General features: G+C 38.7%; 1 protein-coding gene across 4 annotated transcripts; it reads left to right on the top strand.

Annotated features, from left to right (window-relative positions):
- Positions 1-312: 312 nt before the first annotated feature.
- On the top strand, positions 313-10,617 carry LOC142848922 (aldo-keto reductase family 1 member C13-like). Of its 4 annotated transcripts, none has more exons than XM_075971086.1 (9): positions 313-396; positions 3,075-3,242; positions 3,648-3,764; positions 4,812-4,889; positions 5,303-5,425; positions 6,092-6,201; positions 6,793-6,958; positions 9,173-9,255; positions 10,520-10,617. In XM_075971086.1, the coding sequence occupies exons 1-9, from the start codon at positions 313-315 to the stop codon at positions 10,560-10,562; spliced, it is 972 nt and encodes a 323-aa protein (XP_075827201.1). In that variant the 3' UTR covers positions 10,563-10,617. The 4 variants fall into 4 exon arrangements, with proteins under 4 accessions (XP_075827201.1, XP_075827202.1, XP_075827203.1 ...); XM_075971087.1 differs by having other exon boundaries at positions 3,648-3,768; positions 4,816-4,889; XM_075971088.1 differs by having other exon boundaries at positions 9,173-9,252; positions 10,520-10,576.
- Positions 10,618-20,878: the final 10,261 nt, after the last annotated feature.

Genomic DNA, 20,878 nt, shown 5'->3' with positions numbered 1-20,878 from the left:
ATGTGATGTAATAATTTAACTTTACTGACTTCTTTCTGTTGACTGACCATTAGACAGGTAATACAAATATTACAAAGTAGGTATAGAGCAATATTGTTTAACCATTAGCCTAACAGTAGTAGCACCATTAATCATCATTAGCTAGGGTGTAGAAAGATTTAAACATTAGCCACTAAGTAGGAACGGTTAACCACCAGAACGGGAGTGCCACTTGTTAGCCGTTATATAGGAAGCTGATATATGATGATTACCAACTTCCCCTTCAAGGCATCAGAAGATTCAGGACGTGCTTAGGCAGAGGAGTGACAGACCATGAGTTCCAAGCAGCAGTTTGTCAAACTAAACGATGGCCACTTCATTCATGCCCTGGGTTTTGGAACCTGTAAATCCCAAGAGGTAAGGATATAAGATTCTAAGTATTTCCAGGCCAGAGCTATTCCATGTACAAGAAGGCAAATAGTTAGGCTTGACATAAATCAGTGTTTCATTGAGACCACACTTGTTTATTATTCCTGTTAAATAGAGGTTGGAGCAGTGGCTGCAGTTGGTGGCTGTGGGTAGGAGACTAATCTGTTTCCTTAGATAGACTGAGTCATGATTCTGTCAGAATAGTGTCTTTATTCATGCTTGCCCTGCTCCTGGTAAGCCAGGAGCCATGCAGGAGAAAAAAGAGAAAGTTTAACTCTTCAAACATTTTTTTTTTGATCATGGGTGTTAGTGTTGTATATGATAGAGCTACAGGGCACAAGCCTCAGAGGCATTGGGACATTTACTATAACTCAATCTTGGACTTCAGGAATAGAGAGAAAGATTGTTTATGATCTCCGGTTATTCTTGCTGGAGACGAGGCTCTCTGGTCTTAGCAGAATGTGGCCGAGTCTTTTTTCTTGCATTTGCTTTACAGGTCCAGACCTGCCTGTGAGTTTACTGTTCTGGTTTGGGGCATGTCAACTGTAAGAGTGAACTTGAAATAAATCTTCAGGCTATAACTCCAAGCTTAATGGGATATATCATGACTTAACAATTCTGGGCACTGTGCTTTTCCTATGTCTATGTTTCTTGACTTGAAAGAAGAGAAGAAAGTCACCAGATTGCCTATTAGTGTTCTTGGTTGCAGTGAGAGGGACTTCTCTGTTCATGTCTACAATCCACAGCATGTTATTTTCTTTCAAGAATGCAAGATCCTTGGAAATCAGTGTGGTAACTAAGGGTGTCTCGCTGTAATACTTGTGCATGATACAAGTATTTGAGGGCTACTTCAGTTTTGTTTTGGAGTAGCCTTATGCACCACACAGTGAATGCTGCACTAGAGCTAAGTAAGGTCCCCCATGTACAAATTCTGAACTATAGGAAACTTACTGAAACTTATAATATATCCTTATGATTGGGGGAAAGAGGACCTGGTAACCATAAGTGTGAATTACTGGTCTTTATTAATTCATGTTGGGTTTAGAGCATGGTCTCCAGAACTGAAACTATCAAGGTGTACTGTTTCTTAACCTAAAGGGAATTTCTTGTTTGTAAACTTCCTGAAACTTTTAAATTCTGTGACAAAAGCTCATTTCCCTTAACTTCAAATTCACCCAGTTTCTTCCTATTAGATTTATTTATATTTACCTAGATGATTCTGGATATATACAGGATTAGTTACTTTTCAAGGTGGCAAAAGAAGAAAGAAAGACAGCAACAAGTCAAGGGTCCTGATAAAACTTCAGTGCTGGTAACTCATAGAGTGACTTTGTTTTTAACTCTGTCAGAGCTGGTACCAGAGAAAGTGGTACCAGGCAGAATTTCAGTTACTGTGGTTTATTGTGAAAGATAACTGTAGAAATTGTTAAAATAATAAAAAAAAATGTAGTCTGCCTTTCTTCTCAACCCCTTTGTATGTGTTGTATGACTACATATGTTTGTGCTTTTGTGCACGTGTGTTTATGCCAGAGGTAAAAGTCTGACTAAACTGCTCTCACTTTATTTTTGTGAGGTAGTCTGTCCCACTGTATCTGTAACTCAGAGATTCAGCTTGACTTGCAGTCCAGTGAGTGCCACAGATCACCCTGACTTTGTTTCCCCAAGCACTGGGTCTACACGTGTGTGCCACCGTGCCATATTCCCCTTTTACGTGATGGCTGGGGTCTGAACTAAGATCCTGAGACTTATTAGCAAACACTTTATTGAATGAGACATCTTCCCAGTCTACACCTTAAATTCTTTAATAAAGAACTGTCATATCTTTATCCAAATCTCACAGTCAAGGCAATACTCTTAGATTTAATTTCAATCATATCTTTGTTAAGCAAGTTATCTTTGGTTGAAAGGGCTGACACCCCAAATGAATAATCTCCAATATGATGTTCATAATTTATTTTAAGGAGAATATATTCCTGGAGTAGAGTTTTTTTTCTCTGCCTGTATTTAGTTCTCTCAGACAAAGAAAATGGATATACACAAAGACCAACATAAGATACTGTTCTCTGTTCAAATCCCTATTACTAACTTGGTGTTGTGTGGTATCTGAGATCTTTGCTGTCTCATGATTATGTGACAGCGTCTTAGCTGGAGTCAAGGAAGATTGTCTGTGTAATTTTCCTTGTCCCAAGAAGACTTCTTTTTGTTTATTTTGCTTAGTAATTTCACAGTATAAATTGAGTGTGACTTCCAAGCAAACATTTGAACCCAGTATGAGCTTGGCATTTATCAATGCCAGTAAGAACCATGATTGCATGGGTATATCGAGATTTTTTTGATTGTGAAAGTCTTGCTATTAATCAGGAAAGACCCCAAGAAAGTAGATCTTGGCTCATTGTCTCCAATGTGGGGCAAAATATAGGCAAACAATGACTCTATGAAGAGTCTTAGTTTTCTGTGACATGTACAATATTTCTATAGAATTCCTTATGTTTTATAAAATAAAAAGTGGGAATTCAAGGATCAGGGGACTAGGCTCTTGCCTAGTAATCTAAGGGTGACTTTGGAAGACCAAATTCTTTCTGGTCTGGTAAACTCCCATCTAGGCTCACTCTGAGTTATCTTTCTGAATGTGCATCTCTAAATACCTCTTTGGGTTGTTCCTCTAGGTTCCTAATAGCAAGTCACTGGAGGCCACCAACCTAGCTATAGGTGTTGGGTACCGCCATATTGATACTGCTTTTGCATATCACGTGGAAGAGGAAGTAGGGCAGGCCATTCAAAGCAAGATTAAAGCTGGCGTTGTAAAGAGAGAAGACATGTTCATCACTACAAAGGTAGAGTTTTTATAGCATGCAAGTGTGCAAATCATTAAAATATAAGGAAGGGAAAATTAAATAACTTGATCAGAAGTTGGTTAAAGGTGTCTGTTGTGTAAATGGGTTAGAGAAAGTAATTTTCAATTATAATCTCTATGAAAAATAATTCAGTTTTTGAATGTTATTAGTGGTATGTGTTTTATTTCTTGAGTAATATCCTTTCATTGTTCAATGAGTTAACAATTACAAAGAATATATAACCAAGTTCACATTGTTAAGTATGAGTTAAGTAAATTCTGAATTAAAGGTAATGATTATGACTTTCCTTCAAGTACAAAAAATATTGTAGTATTAGGATAAACAGGTATTCATGTTTGGGCAATGTATTAATTAATCACAACTTCTAATCCTCAACTTCTGCAGCTTTGGGGTACTTGCCTTCGACCAGAACTTGTCCAACCTAGTTTGGAAAAATCATTGGAAAGACTGCAACTGGACTATGTTGATCTTTACCTTATACATTACCCAGTACCATTGAAGGTAGGTGATTGTATTGTCAAATGTACATATTTTTTTCATGGGGCATGGATATCATTTTTATGGATGGTTGAGACAATTTTCCATTATAATTTCATATAACTTTTTGTTACTAAACTTCTGAGTAGGTTCCACAAAGGGCTTACTAGATTGTGAAATAAGGTATCCAAGAAATGGTCAGAATCACAGATTAGAAGTAACTTCCAGAAAATCTTGTATTTACACACCTTTAACATTTATTTGTATTACTGGATGTTTGCTTGGGTCTTATTCCAATTTTCTCCCTTGGTGGCAAGCATGGTCCCAAGAGAGTTTCAGCTTCAGGGTTATTGACTCTTTATGACTTTTCAGAGAGAGGGCAGGGTAACCTGCCCTGTGGGAAGTCCAAGGCCATCACCCCTCCATTCAGGCTTAGGAAGGTATGCATTCAAATAGAATAGAATCCCAAAAAGCCAGTACATGCAGTAGGGACAAATCCCAGTGCCATTATCATTGACTTCTCAGTCTGCCCCAACTGTCAACCACATTTAGAGGGACCAGTTTGAGCCCATGCTCGTTCAGTCCCAGTCCAGCTGGATTTGGTGAGCTCTCACTAACTCAGGCACACTGTCTCAGTGGGCTTCTCTTTATCTTTTCTTATCACAATCAATCTTGTACACTGTCCTGATTGGCCATTCTTTGCTCACATGCCTGCCCTTGTGCCCACAGGCATTCATATTTATTATTTATTCTGGGATAGGATTGATATAAATTCTTCCTGGCATTCAAGGCCATGCAATGACTGGGCTTCTCAGTGAGTATGAAACATTTTCCTTTTTTCCTGAAAGAAGGAGTAAACAAAAAATACAAGACAAAAGAATACAATACATCATTAAACAAATGTTCCACAGCATAAACAAACATAACACACTTTAAAATAACATTTTACAACAAGAAACCATTGTTTAATCACTGATCTATCTCTCCATCTTGTTCAAGATATTCTTAAAAACATTACTATTGGTGAGACACCTGTTTTGTGAGATTTCTTAACAAGCATTTCTCTTCCAGCCAGGGAATAATGATTTCCCAGTAGACGAACAAGGGAAATTATTATTGGACACAGTGGATTTTTGTGCCACGTGGGAGGTGAGTACTTTTCAAAGGAAAGATAAATCAAGCAGAGGGAGGGTGAATCCGTCTATTTTCCCATAAGTATAGAAATTTATTTATATGCATACTTATCATATGTAGTATATCATACTCAATTTTCAAGAGAAATCCTATAAATTTCTATTTGGCTGATACTTTATTCTTCATTACCACCTTTATCTTCTTCATATTTAAGTCCTGTGATCATCTGGGCAATGTACCCCTTCACACCTTTTTTTATTTTAATGTTTCTTATCAAACTTAGGACCTTGTGCACACTGGCAAGTGCTCTAATATTGAACTATATATCTAGCTCTAGGCAGTTTTCTTTGTAATTGCTATAACTTCTCTTTATATTGATGTAGTCAGTTTACAAGTATGATATTTCATAACCCCTTTCTCATCACCAGGCATTGGAGAAGTGTAAGGATGCAGGATTGGTCAAGTCTATTGGGGTGTCCAACTTTAACCACAAGCAGTTAGAGAGAATCCTGAATAAGCCAGGACTTAAATACAAGCCTGTCTGCAATCAGGTAAGGATTCTCATTCATCCCCATCTCTCATGCTTTTGCTCACTTGTACTACTAACACTTGTTTATTTTCCCTCTGCCCAAGTGATTTTCATACTGTGGAAAAGAAGATCCTGAGAACAGTACCATTGTTTCAAAAGACATGGGGGATTCTAATTTTAACCTGGAACTATTAAAGTATTTGTGAGAAGGTATAAGTTCTGAGTTGGTCTAACAGGCAGAAGTTAAGCCCAGGGAAAATTAATCTTCTACCCCAGCTAAGAATAATGAGTGAGCTTGGAATACTTTCTTGAAAGACTGAGTTGAAATTAAAAAAAACAGCCAAATGGTCAGGACTTATATGAGGTTTAAATGCTTCTCACCATCCTATTACATTCCTTCCTCATGATTTTATTAAGTTTAGCAGCTGGTATTTTTACTTACTTTACTACCTTGCTGACCATTAAGTATGATTTTGAAATAAAAGTTTGCCAAGAAAATGATATTAACAGAATCCCTCAAAATAAATTCTTTTGTCCTTCAAGAATAAATGCAACTGTTTGATCTTTTAAATTCAAGTGTGATATTGCATATGATTTTCTTTGTCTACTTTATTGGCTTTAAGTTTTAGTTTGTCATAATATGAGCATTTGATATAATCTGATGTCTTTCTCTCATATTCTTTCACAGGTTGAATGTCATCTTTATTTAAACCAGAGTAAGCTACTGGATTACTGCAAATCAAAAGACATTGTTCTGGTTGCTTATGGTGCCCTGGGAACTCAACGATATAAAGAATGGTAAGAAGATGAAGAGTATGCATGAAGCAAGACTGTCATTTAGCATCATGACACTCAGTTCTCAGGGAGAGAGGCAACATTAGAAGAACCATGTGAAACAGAAGTTTGTGGCCCAGGGACTTCTACATAGCCCTTGCATTTTAATTTCTTTTTTTGTTGCTCTGATAAAATACTCAGACAAGAACAACCTCAGGTAGAAAGGGCTGATCACAATTCTAAGGTGCAAAGCATAAGAGCAGGAAGTCAGGGAGTCAGGAGATGAAAGCAGGTGGTCTCTTCACATTGCAATCAAGAAGCAGATTGACAAATGAAACTAATGATCTGATCATTTTCTCCATTTATACAGTCCAGGATCTGGGCAAATGGTCACACCAATAATTAAAATGGGTATTCCCACATCAATTTTCAAAATAAGATAATCTCTCACAGTCATTCTAGAAGCCCATGTTTCAGATGATTCTGGACTTTGTCCAGGTGACATTTATCTGTAACCATCATGTCCATTCTAGAAGGAGTCCTGTACTGTGTGTTGAAGCACCATAACAAAACCAAAACCTTGACCTCGGGGGCTCATTTCTACTTTCTTACTAGGGTGGATCAGAACTCTCCAGTTCTCTTGCATGATCCAGTTCTTTGTGATGTGGCCAAAAAGAACAAGCGAAGCCCCGCCCTGATTGCTCTGCGATACCTGATTCAGCGTGGGGTTGTGCCTGTGGTCCAGAGTTTCAAAGAAAATGAGATAAAAGAGAATTTGCAGGTGATGAGCTCTGCTCCTTAGGGCTGTTACTTAGTATCTTCCATATGCTTGTTTCCTTCAAATCTCTGTTTACTTTTTTGAGATCAAGCCTATATTTCCAGCATTTTCTATGCATGTGAACTTTCAGGTGCATCGAGAAATGTTTTGTCTATGACATAAACAGCAGTATGAACTTGATAGATTTAGTGTTGGAGATGATGTAGAGTTTGCTTTGCCTTGTCAGCCAAGTACTATATATCCCTTTCACATAGACCTCTTCTTTATATTCTGAAATGAGGGATCTGGACTGAGCAATTTTGATTCTAGACTTTTCAATGGTTTAATTTTTAATTCATTGTATGCTCAGGTATTCTAATTCTAGATTCCTGTGAGTTTCCCTTACATCAGGTTTCTGCCTGGCTCCAAAATGTGCCCTTTCAAGTCATCTCTTTCAACACTCTTCCCCACTATCCACCCCAAACCAGATTCTTCATGTGCCCATCTCCAGCCAACTCCAGTGAGATCTCTTCATTTTCCCCTTCCGCACGAAATTCATGCATCCCTCCTTGGACCCCTCCTTGTTATGTAGCCTATGTGGGTCTGTGAATTGTAGCATGGTTATCCTTTACTTTACAGCTAATATCCACATGTAAGTGAGTACATTGTCTTGCCCAGCCCCAATACAAGCGGATATTAGTCTTTCCTAAACTTGATATGACCTGCTTTCTTGATACCCATCAGAGGCCTGCCTCTTTCTGAACAGAAACAGAAGAGATGCAGGGAACACGGGGAGGGGAAACTGTCCTAGAGATGTAAAGTAAATGAATAAATTTAATTAAAAAAATTGGTATTAAAACCAGAGCACAGCAATTGAACCAAAGGCACTTCTGATACTTAAGCCTGGCAGGCAACTACAACTGTCACACTGTTGTAGGCAAGCTTTGCTGGTGTTCCTAGAAATGGTCCTGGAGAAGATAAGCCCAGTTTTTATAATAAATGCCTGCAGAAGTGAGCAGGGGTGAGTGGTTAATGATGTGTTAAATTTATATATATGATAGATATATGTTTCATAAATATATGGTAAATCATATATTAAGTATATGTAGTATTTATCATATATAAATATATATGCTATAATATGATATATGTGATAATTTGAAAATGATATATATGGATTATTTAAAAGCAACATACATGCACACACATAAATGAACACTGGTAATTCAAGTGTAGAACTATGAAAATGCAATAACTTGTAAATCTAGCTAATAAATAAAAAATGGCATATTTTCTCAAAAAATATGGGTTATATGTTTGCTGTATTTGCACAGTATCAATAGTGATTGTTAGGCAGATTCAGAAGAGTTTGCTGAACTGCCTTCTCCTAAATTTTGCTTGTTTTCATTCTCTTCTTATTACTTTATGAAAAGGAGGGACCTTTTACAGTCTTATACTTTTACTATGTGGTTGACCATCACATCTTTTCACTTGTCAGGCAAGAGTTTCCCTTATTATTTTACTAAAGCTTTGTCTTATTACCCCCCAAATTGTTTTCAAAATGTAGTTTTTATAAGTTGTAAAATATGGATCCAGAAAGATATATGTAACTTTAAGTGATTTATTCAGAGTAATTGCATTTTTGAGTTCTTTTCTCTGTTTCATTATTTTCTCTCACTACTCTAATTTTGTGTCTTGCTAGTTTTAGCAGTTATTAAACTGCTGACAAATTTTCTTGTCCTTCCCTCCACCTTTATCTATCTCCATATTTTTAAGGCACCGAAGGACTTAAGCCCTGCATGTGTTTAAGATGTGAACTGTTAGAGAAAAATCATTTTGAAGTTAAAATGTCTTAAATTAAAATAAGATTCTTTTTTAAGTCAACTCTTTTGTCCTTACACGAACATGTTATAATTAGAATTTGGGCAAATTTTGACTTACAAAATGCTGAAAAGAGCAATTTTTTATTTTTTGAAATTTTGCTCTAGATTTCTTGAAAACTATGTATGTCAACTGTTTACCCCCCTCAAACTGCCTTTGTGATTTTTCTTGTTTAAGGCATTATGTAATTTTAATATATCTCAAAGCAATTTTTCTTCATTTTTACTTGGCATTTATTAATCATGAATGTTTTAGTAACCAAAGTCCATTGTTTTCAGAGATGTGTTCTACTGACATTGCTTCTCAGACAAAAATCTGATTCATTCAAATATTAAAACCTTTGTGTTTTTCTGAAAGGTTTTTGAATTCCAGTTGTCTCCTGAGGATATGAAAACCCTAGATGGCCTGAACAGAAATGTTCGATATCTTCCAACTAAGTGGTAAGTAAACACCTCACCTCAGTTTGTTTCAGGTCCAAGTCTCTCCCCTGTTTTTCCATTCATGATGGTCCAGAAACCTAATGTCCTATTCATCTGTAGCAAGTTTTTCCATGGACATAGTTAGTACAGTACTTGTTTCTGAGTATTTGAAAATGTGGATGTGTCATTCTAAAACAAAGAGAAGGTTTTAATAGTCATAGTCTAAAGTAAGAAAAGAATCTTCAGAAAAAAAACACTATTATATTTGAGAATTAATAGCTACCAAAAGATCTTTAGTTTCCCTTTATGATCTATGGTTACAAAATTTAATCCTGTATATAGGCTGTATTATAAATGAAACCTGCATGTATACATAAATGTATCTATTCATCTATTGATCTATCTTTTGTTTTTTATCTATCTGCATGCCTGTTTGTCATCTATCTATATTTTCTGCTTGTTATAATTTTAATTCTCAATAGAAATAAATATAATAATGTTTGAAGGAGGATTAGAAAATCTACAATGCTATGTAAAATTGGTATATATATATATATATTATCCTTAAGATTTCTGTTAGTAAAGAACAGAATGAAGACAAAGGAGAAATATAACTTGGTGATGAGTCATTGTTGTAAGTAATGAATAATTCTTGCCACACTTTAGCAAGTAATGATTTTTATCAATGCATATTTTGGATTGTTATTTTCATATAGAGTTCTACAAATTATACAGTTATCTCCTTAGACATGGATGCCCATTTTATGGAGGACATTCTTTTCCTAACTGAGTTTAATACATTACTTTTTACAGAATGAACAATGAGTAAATAATTAATGCACTACTATTAATTAAATGGAAGTGAAAGTAGTAGGCATAAATGATATTTTAAGGTACATTAAGGTATTTTTGCGTTCATCAATGTGTAGAGTTACCTTTGACTAAAGATGACTTATACTTTTCTCTTTCTTTGGGGAGTGAAGTTGCAAAGGATTTTTGACTCTTCATTGATTTGATACATAGATGAAGCTGAGGAAGATGAATATTTATGATCACAGGTCTTTGTGTGTTCGGTTCTAGGCAACTGGACATACATTAAGAAAACTGCATGTATTTATATTTTAAAAACATTTCTTATACACGTTTGTAAATGATTTTAAGTATATCACTTTTAGCAACTGATCTAGGAACAAAATGGGAGCACCTTGATGGTGCCTTCCTAGATGTTACAATTTACATTGTAGAAATAGTTCAAATAGTGTGTGTTTGCTTTTATTTCTTTTAGTTTTGCTGACCACCCTGAATATCCATATTCTGAGGAATATTAACATGGGGACCTAGTCATGACTGCCTGAAATTACTGTTTGTGGACAGTGACGTTGGTGATTTGATTTGGATGCGGTTTGGTGGATGCCTCATTTGCCATCAACCTAGGCTGCTTAGTAACAGTCATGTTCAGCTGAAGCTCCAGCTAATGGTCTTTAAGAAAAGGGATTTGATTTTCATTGTGAATTAAAATAAATATAACATTTTCTCCTCAAAAGATACTTTATTTCTTTTAAATAAGATAATTTGATAAAAAACTAGTTTATTGGAAGTCTGTAGTTGGTGTTTGAAGATGATGATTTCCATTTTATAAACATTTCAGACTTGGGGTAGGTGGTTGTTCCAGACCAGAGAATGACTTTTAGCAGTTGTCTATGGGTCAGCAGTCCTCTAGCCCTGAGTTAACAAGAAAACACTGCACACTTTCTGTGATTCTCAATCGGAAACATGAGGCACACATGGGACCATTGGGTACTGACCAGTAACACCCAAGATTTCTCTACCTGCTTAGCATTAGAATCTTGGAACTGGTGAGTGGGGCATTCCTGAGATAGGTTAGGCTAAAGAGGTGACACGAGAATCAGCCTAGTAGAATCATTATAAGTCAGGATGGGAAACATCAGGAGGAGGGAATTGATCATAGCTCTACCTAGAAATGATGCCAAGGTTGGGTTTTTTACTAATTTTATGTTTCTCTTTTTTTCTTTAAAGATAATTACATCTTACAGAGCTTTAAATATAAACAAACATTTATAAAGAATCATTTAGAGAATTTGGATATAGTTCTCTCAGAACTCCTTCCTGCTTTTTGGTGGGTGAAGTAATTTTTGATGATGATTACAGGGACTTTTCAGGGGGTTTTGGTTCATCAAACCACATTAGTCTATTAGGATTTCACAGAGTGTCATCTTCTGTGGAAACAAAAAAAACAGAACCTCTTTTCCAAAGCAACAAATCCTTAGACCCAAATTTTGAAGTCATGATATCTTTAGAACATATATGCTGGCTTAATTTGGCAGCCCACACAATGAAATGTCTCTCTGTATTTATCTTCTTCACAGGCAAAATAAATAAATAAATAAAAACACAATAATATAAATAATTTAGACTCTCTGTGAATTTTCCATCTTTACATGGCTTATTATTTTTACTCTATTTCTTTTTCTACAAGTTTAATTCTTATTTTATTATCTTTAATCCATGATTGTCTGTACTCTGTTTCTGTAGTAATAGGAGCGGCGGGGCTGCGTCCCCAACACCCCAGCCACCTGCTAGCTTATGCCCGAAATAACAACACACAAACTGTATTCATTTAAACATTGCTTGGCCCATTTCTATCTAGCCTCTTCTAGGCTAACTCTCGCACCTCGACTAGCCCATTTCTAATATTCTATGTAGCACAGCTAGGTGCGCTTACTAGGAGGATTCTAGCCTACATCCATCCTGGGTCGGAGCTTCATCGCTTGTGTCTGCCCAGGAGCCAGGAGCATGGCATCTCTCTGAGGCGTCTGCCCCTGAGAGGAGAGCTGTGGAGTCTCTGAGCTCACTTCCTCTTCCTCCCAGCATTCTGTTCTGTTTACTCCACCCACCTAAGGGTGGGCCTATCAAATGGGCCTAGCAGTTTCTTTATTACTTAACCAATGAAATCAACAGATTGATATATGACACTCCCACATCATGTTTCTTTAAAGACTATATCATATACATAAAACTCCACTTATAAATTCAGTTTAGATGTGACTCAGTTTTAGGCACAAAATAAGACCTGAGAGTTTATCATATAAGATTATGAGAATTTGATAATTTATTTAAACTTTATATAATAAAGATCTTTATTTACATGCACAACAGTTCTCATGTTGCAATCGCATTTACATTTTGTTTAAATTTGCTTAAAATTTTCCCCTTATTCTCAAGGCTCTAAAAAGAGTGACATTTCCTCTAGTTAGAGGCTGCTTGCTTGTTTCCTGGCTGCCAAGACCCGAAATAACCACACAGAAACTGTATTATTACAACACTGCTTGGCGTTGTGCCCAGATCCATAGAGTCCCCCTAAAACCAACAAGGAGACAGTGTCCTGTATGAAAAGCAAAGGGCCTTTATCTTCTGCAAGTTTGCAAACTCGATCCTTCTGTGCGTCCAACATTTTGGAATAAACGTAGAGCCCTGAGCTCAGCTAGAGTTGGATTTTTATAGCAGTAAAAGGGGTGGGGGGCAGATTTCTAAGGTTCATGATGCCTGATTGGCTGACATTTGTCTAGGGGTGTCCTGATAAATGTGTGCTGGCAGGTGATCCTCTCTACAATGGTTGGAACATTAGGCATTTCCTTTGGATGGTGTGTTCCTGAGTGGTGCTCAGGTAATCTCAGTCTGTGGTTCTCCCTTAAACTGGGTATTACTTCAAAGTAAACTACTGAAACTCAGGCCTCCATTAAACTGATGGCTGAGTCTTACCAGTGATAATGGTTAGAAGCAAAGAACTTCCTTTGGGTGGGCTGTTTCTATTTAGCTTATCATGGTTGGTTCCTACTTTTCCCCCATCACAAGCACCAATGACAGGACCCAATCCTGAAAATTTAGAGTGTTACAGTGTCAAATTTAGAGTGTTATTAGGAAGCTTCAAGTTTTCCTTATGTATACATCAGAAAAATCATGTAATCCAGGCTAACTGACATATAGTCTCTTAGTAAGCAGTCGACTGTGTACAGAAACTGTTTTGAGAAGGCTGCTTATTTGTTCCATGCTTTTAAGGAAGAATTATTGGGATCTAAGAACTACTTATGTTAATAAATCCGTTAATTGACAACTTGGGCCTACTTTTCGGGCATATCAATCGACACTATAGGTAGTTGTTTTGTTCCCTATGCCAGGGAGTTCCCCTTGTCTCAGCCTTTCAACCTTTTTTGATCAGGGAGCATGGGATTATATGTTCCTTTCTGCAACTACTTCAAACTGACATGGGGCATGGTTATCAGGGTCCCAGCAGGTTGAAAGGCTAGCCAAAGGTAGGGAGGGAATTCAGGCAATGTGGCGCTCATCAGACTCTGTTGAAAGGGACAGGGAATGTTTGTATCAGCTGGACTAGTCCACATCAGCTTTCAGAAAGTTCAGGGCTCACCACCATTCAGAGCAGGTTGTCGTCAGCAACCGATGCTTAGATGCATCTTCCAGCCAACTGGAAGCCCATTGGAGATAAGTTTAAACTAGGAACAGAAATTAAAATTTATGTACTTAAAGAAAAATAGTACATTATTGAAATCCATATTGTAGAAAAATTGTAGATAACAAGTATCTGTAAACAGAAAGAATAGACTCATACCTTTGAGTTCTGGCAAAAACTACAGATTTTGGTTAGAAGCATGTATATTTTTCTGCTGTCCATAGATACATATATGGTTTGGGAAGAGATACCTTTGGCCTGATGAGAAACACCTTTTAGTTAATTTTTAATGGCAATGAGAATAAACCTAAAATCTTAAACTTTTGACCCAAACAGCAATTGGTCATTGTTCTATCAGCTTATTAGAACTATACTATTGGGAGGGGGGAGAAATCAGAAATATTTTCAACATCTTACACTGTATTTAAATTTTGAGTCCTTTTTTAGATCCTCAAAGCTTATGAACCTTTATGTTCTCAAACATTAAAACATTTTTTAGGAAACCTAGTTTAGAATGCACTACCAAGCTGGCTATAACTTTCTGGAAGGATCTGGATACCTTTTGCTGCTAAACTGACATTATAATTTCCCTAGCCATCAATACTATCAGAGATCTCAGAAGGATAAATAAAGTATATCTGAGTACAAATCAAGTAGCTACTGAATCTGTTAAAAATGACAGGGACAAGAGTTAGTTATACCCAGTTATACAGTTAGTCATACCCAGGTCTCCATAGCATTGGAGGCAGAAATATCCAGAACAGCAGTCTTACAGTCTTAGCTATTCCCATAAGATAAAATTTTTTCCTGTGGAAGAGGGACATGGAAAAAACTGACCTTATTTTTTTCTAGGCAAAAGTGGTGCAATTAATTCTCCAATGTCCTGCTGTTTGTCCACAGTCTGGACTGGGTCCTGGCAGCAGGTGTTGCATTGAGACACCTTGCCCAGTGGTCAGCGTCATTGTAATCCAGGTGGAGACATCATGGTGTCCCATAAACTTCTTTGAGACCTTGGGTTATTGCTAGGATCTCAGAGTCTCTGTCTACTACAATAAGAGTTTTATCATTATTTTAAATGCCATATTCAGCAGATCTCTGATGTATGAGGACTGCCTAGGTATATCTGATTAGAAAAACTTTGTTTCTAGTTACTTATTTTAAGTTTGACTTTGAAAACAAATACAAAGAACTTAATAAGGCTTATTCTTGTAACTAATTATATCAGTACTTTAAGGATGACTGACTAACTTGTATTTCCTAACAGTCTATAATAAGTTAGCAGCTTTTACAAGACTAGAACTCAACACTCTGTAATAATTTTTCAATTAAAGCTAATAAAGAAACTGAATTAGTCATTTTGAGGGTAAAAACAGAACAAGTTTTATCTAGCTGTTAATGTTTTCTCCTGCTAAGGCAAAAAAAAAAGGTCCTAGGGTAAAATGGGAACAGGAGGGAGTTTAAGGGTTAACATTGTCCTAGGGCAAACTGAAACTCAGGTCTACCTTCCTGATGATCTATAGAACCCATCTTGACAGGTCTGTACCAAGTTGCCTGGAAAAGCTGCCTTGGGCTCTATATTTTTCCCCCTTCACAAAGTAGCAATGAAAGGACTCAATCATGGATCCTATCTGTCCAGAGCTCAAGTGGGTGATACTGGGACCTCAATACCATCAGTTGAACAGTATTGACCCTTTCTCAAATAAAAGCCTGCGAATGTCTGTTGATGAGACAGGGACCAAGAGTAAGTAGCAGGAGCAAGATGGTTGGGGGCCTATTAGGTTTGAGAGTAGTGATTAACCAGGGTTACCAGTTGAACAAGTTTTCCTACCTTCCAGTTTCCACGTGAGCCAGTCTGTTCCCTATCATTAATCCCTTAACAAGGCCACTGAATCTCTAATTACCCCAGAGTGATTGACTTAGAAACAGCATTCTTCCCCCAAGGCAGCAAATGAAGAGGAGGTCCAAACCTCTTCGATTCTGTGAGACAATCTCATCCAGGGAATCTAAGGAGGTCTCTAACTTGAGTATAGACTGTTCTATGTTTTTGAGATCTGAATTGATGGCCAACTGTAGGGCCTGGTAATCTTGGAGGATTAAGTCTGAGGTGCCCACCCCGGTAGCTCCACATATGGCCAGTCCTATCAGGGAAGAGAGCAATATAGCTGTTGCTCCTATAGTCCGTTTTCCCCTGACAGGAACAGGACATAAGGTCAGTTCCATTTGGGCCTCTGTATAGAATTTTATGTTGACAAACAATTAGAGCATCACACAAAATCCTCATCCTCTGTGAAAGACTGTCCCATGGATGCAGGGACTGAGTCCCAATGTGCAAGTCCACCATCCAGCAGATGCCGAATAGAAGGTTTTATTTTGTATGCTGATGGTTTGGTTACATAGACCCATTGGGGCTTGCCTTCCAGGGGGCACTACACAGGTCCCCGTACCTGTCAGATGTTGTAGTGAAATTTCTTTCTTGGCTTTCCCAAGGGCAGAATTTTGGGAAGACTGAGGTATAAACACCAGCTATTGCAACTCTGACATAGAAAGGGGGTTGTGTATTCAGATAAAGCCAGCATTCTTTAGTCAGATTGGATTTCAAGGCATTTATCACCTGGAAGGATTTTGAAACCAAGTCTCATAAAGGGTGTTGACCATATGAAGAATCTTGGCACTGAGGGTTGGTTCCCAAGTGGACTACTGCTGTCTGCCCCCCTCCTGGGGGTCTGGTGACTAGAGCCTCCTGAGGTACCAAGACTGAATTATATCCTATTGCCACTGTGGGGTTTGTCTGAACCTCTAATCTAATAGTGAAGAGGGCCCCTGGTACTGGCCCAAGATAAGGCCCAGGGCCATCATACATTTGAATACATCAGGTTTTACTAATAGTCCATTTCTTAATCAGAGTCCATTTTCCTTGATCAGCAAATTCTATCCTGAAAGGTTTACATTTTTTTCTTTCATAGGACTCACAATCCATATCATATATACCCTGTCAGACAGTGATCATATCATCTCTTATTGGTGGTGTCCACCAGACACCAGTACTCACACGTTTCCAAGATGCACAGAAGTAAGACTCGGATCCCCCACATTGCCGGGACTGTGGAGATACAGGGCTTTAACCAAGGGCAAGGGTATGCTGCAAAGTCCTTCAAAGCAATTATGTAAGGAATCTGGTCTGGGTGTCCAAGTTCACCAAAAATCAGGACTTTTGTCCTAAAAATAATATACAGGCCAAAGGTTCCCTCTATTGGCCAACAGGTTCCAAATGCTGGCCATTTGGTCTTGCAAAAAATATGGTTGTAATTTCAGCCCCTGGCATCAATCTTTAGAAGCCCACCAAACCTTGACCCCTCCCCAGGAAAGTTCAAGACCACTCCTACAGGTTACTTAAACTTTCTCCCAGAGAATAAACATGGGGTCTTTCATCTTCCTCTTCAGTAGTTGTGTCTGCTTTCTCTTCCTCCCTTGGGCCACTGAGGGCACAGATGTCCAATTAAACCAGGATATCTTTTTTTTTTCTTTCTTTCTTTCTTTTGGTTTTTCGAGACAGGGTTTCTCTGTGGTTTTGGAGCCTGTCCTGGAACTAGCTCTTGTAGACCAGGCTGGTCTCGAACTCACAGAGATCTGCCTGCCTCTGCCTCCCAAGTGCTGGGATTAAAGGTGTGCGCCACCACTGCCCGGCTACCAGGATATCTTTCAATTTGTCCTAATTTGGTCTGGTTTAAATTATTTATGTTGGTGGAGAGGTTTGTTTTTAGGAATATTCCTAACATTTTGGAGATTCTGCCAGGGGTGCTGTTTTTTACACAGGCTCAAGGCCATGTGTTGGAAAAGGCCCTTATTGCCTGTACTCTCTGCCAGGCTCAAATTGGCTTACAGGCTAGATTGGCTTCATCTTAGTGAGCTCTCATTTTATGCTCCTTGCTGGTACGGTAGGGGGTTCATTTGTGTCTTTATTTGTTGATGTTTGGGCTTTCCATTGAAGTCACGATCGCTCAGTGAAAGTCTGATCCAACTGGCTAAGGTGGGCTTAGCTGGTGTGAAAATTGCATGGTCAGGGACGCCTACCATTCAATTTTCACAATCCCTATTCCATTTTGGCTCAAGAGTTATCCCAGTGGATGCACTGTGATAGACTTGAGCCCGCAATTGGGCATAGACTTTTAAAATGGGATCTTGCAATTCGAAGCCATATCTGTTATCGCCCCTGGGCTACCTCCTACAAAATCTTTATAAATTGGGACTTACCAATACAATCTGTCCTGAATGGCTAATTTCTTTATGCACTAAGCTGGCCTGGGTCTGAAAAAGCATTGGATAAAACCGGACTAGCTGAACATAGCGGACAATGAGGACTACTGAGAACTCAAGAACAATGGCAGTGGGTTTTTGATCCTACTGCACGTACTGGCTTTGGGGGAGCCCAGGCAGTCTGGATGCTCACCTTACTAGACCTGGATGGAGGTGGGTGGTCCTTGGGCTTCCCACAGGTCAGGGAACCCCGATTGCTCTTCGAGCTGATGAGGGAGGAGGGACTTGATCGGGGGAGGGGGAGGGAAATGGGAGGCGGTGGCGGGGAGGAGGCAGAAATCCTTAAATAAATAAATAAATTTAAAAAAAGGATTTGGCCTCAATCAGACCTTGACAATGGAACACGATGGCCACTAGAGGGAACTCTTGAGTTTTCCATCCTCCATGGCCTAAAAAATATTTGCCACCATGGGAATAAATGGACAGAACTTGCATATGTCCACGGTTCTTGGGCACTTTGCTCTCGCCCCTCCCTCAGTAGCCAGTGTCTTGCAGCACCCGTTTTGGTCACCAGGGTCATGGTGCCTCCAGATTCCCAACCATCTTGAAATTGGGACCCTGATAACTCCACCATGACCATGCATCCAGAGACACTGACCCCTTCCCCACTCACTCAAACCCTTACTACCAGCCCCCTCCTGTGGAACAACATTCTCTACATTCCTCCCCTTACCTATGCCCATCTACCCCCCCCCCCCCAGCCAAACAGGAAGGTCAAGTTCAACTTTCTCCTTAACCAACTTCCTCCCTTCATCTCATGCCTGCCTCATCTTCCTACACCTGCTATGCCTCAACCTACTTCTTGGACCTCCTCTACACACTGGACTAACCCTTCCCAATCCTGTCTCCTCTCATAGCACATCTCACCATATTCCCGCCTTCCTCTGCCCTCTCTGGGAGGTAGGGGTAGTTGATGGCATTATTAAAGCCCATGTTCCCTTCTCTCTTCCAGAACTCTCTCAGATAGAAAAGTGGTTGGGTTTCTTCTCTGTTAATCCTTCTGTTTATATTAAGGAGTTTTGCTATCTCTCCCAGGCCTACAAATTAAATTGGCAAGACTTTTATGTCATTCAGACTTCTACTCTCATCCTGAGGAGTGAAGTAGAATTCACACAGCAGCTAGACACTATGCAAACCAGACTCACCTAATAGACAGTCCCTGTGGGGGATGTGGCTGTGCTAGCCACAAAAGCATACTGGGATTATTAACCTGGCCAAAACGGCTGACAGAGGCAGGACATCATGGTCTGGTGCCTCCTTCAGGGTATGGAGTTGGTCTTTCAGAAAGCAGTCAATTTTGAGAGATCACACAGCTAGCTGATGAAAACCCAGCCATTTTTTAAAACTGATTACAAGAGACCATGGTCCAATATACTAGACTAGACCCAGCCTCCCCAGCAGGAGCCACAGTCCTGGCTAACCATTTTATTTCTAAGTCAGCACCAGATATTAGAAAAAAGTTAAAAAAGGATGAAAAAGGTTCCCAAACCTTCATTAAAAATTGATAAAAATGGCTTTTAAAGTTTTTAATGCCCAAGAAGAAATAGCTGAGTCCTCCTGACACACGAAGCTACAACAGATAGGAATGCACAAGCCCTAGCAGCTGCCCTAAGGCCACTGGGACCCCCAGAAGAGGGACAAGGGAAGTCAACCACAAGGTTATTTCCTGCTGGAGCTTAGGCCAAGTCACCCTTGATGGCAGCCTGCTTCAAATGTGGTCTAAATGGCTATTTGGCATGATATTGCCTTGGACCTTCGCCTATGAAGCCATTCCCTATGTGCCAGAAAACTGGACGCTGAAAATCACAATTTCCCCATATGGGCTCATCCTCTATGCCATGGAGGTTCAGCCTCAACAACATTGGTAAATGAGACTGTGTCAGCCTTCAAACTTCTTGGCCTTGCAGACAATTGATGCAGCCTAGACTTGGTGACTCCCATAGCCCTCTCTGAGCCTAGGGTAATGCTGCAGGTAGCAGGTAAGTCCATTGCTCTGCTTTTGAACATGGGAGTTTCCTATCCTGTTTTAACATTTCATCCAGTCACGGGGATAGAAGGGACCCACTCCTCCCCACTTAAATCTCTGTCACTGCCCTGAATTCTTTCAGGGAAATTTTTTCTTTCATTCTTTTCTAGTTATATCTGCTTGCCCTGCATCTCTACTTGGTTGAGATATTCTCAAATATTGTCTCAAATATTGAAACAAGTAACAGTTCTTCTTTTTTATAGGGTTATATAATCACATAGCAAACAACGGTGAGTGTATATAGTATTCATTTTTCACTGAGTTGCACTCCTGGGACTATCCTATGTCTCTGTATCTCTTTTGTCTCTCTGTCTATTCTGCCTAACATTTCTAACCCACATGCCCCTACTGTGGAATGTACAAACTCATCAAGGCTACACCCCAAGACTTGGGTTATATTCTAACCCAAGACTCTTTCACGTAGAATAAATTTTGAAAGGGCAATGAAATAACCATAGTTGAACAAGTACAAAATAATGAACTGCTCAGAAAATCATCACACATTGAAATCAACTTGACATTGATGATTAATGAAATGTCCCTTTCCTAAGAAAGCCCAAACCTTTGAGTCATGGTCAAAGTACTCAGAGCTAGAAAAAAATAAAATAAAGGAGAGAGAACAGCATTCTTTCAATATTTTACTGTCACAGTCTGTTGAAAAATTATCTCATGAATGACTTACATAAACAAGAATGTAAAAGAACCATTTTGTTTTGCTGAAAGATGAATCAAGATACATTTTCATCTAAGGTTTCATGATGAAGTGGGGTTAACAGTCATGTCCAATTTACCTTTGGTAGTAGATCATTAATCTGAAA

This window comes from Microtus pennsylvanicus, chromosome 4 (assembly GCF_037038515.1).
Source record: "Microtus pennsylvanicus isolate mMicPen1 chromosome 4, mMicPen1.hap1, whole genome shotgun sequence".
Classification (NCBI taxonomy): Eukaryota; Metazoa; Chordata; class Mammalia; order Rodentia; family Cricetidae; genus Microtus; species Microtus pennsylvanicus.
This window is presented reverse-complemented; position numbering and strand designations above follow the sequence as displayed.

Excerpts from the sequence above, each read along its gene's own strand:
- LOC142848922 (XM_075971086.1), top strand. The coding sequence starts at position 313 with ATGAGTTCCAAGCAGCAGTTTGTCAAACTAAACGATGGCCACTTCATT. Across the intron at positions 6,202-6,792 it reads ACTCAACGATATAAAGAATG|GGTGGATCAGAACTCTCCAG; the intron begins GTAAGAAGATGA and ends CTTTCTTACTAG. Across the intron at positions 9,256-10,519 it reads CGATATCTTCCAACTAAGTG|TTTTGCTGACCACCCTGAAT; the intron begins GTAAGTAAACAC and ends TATTTCTTTTAG.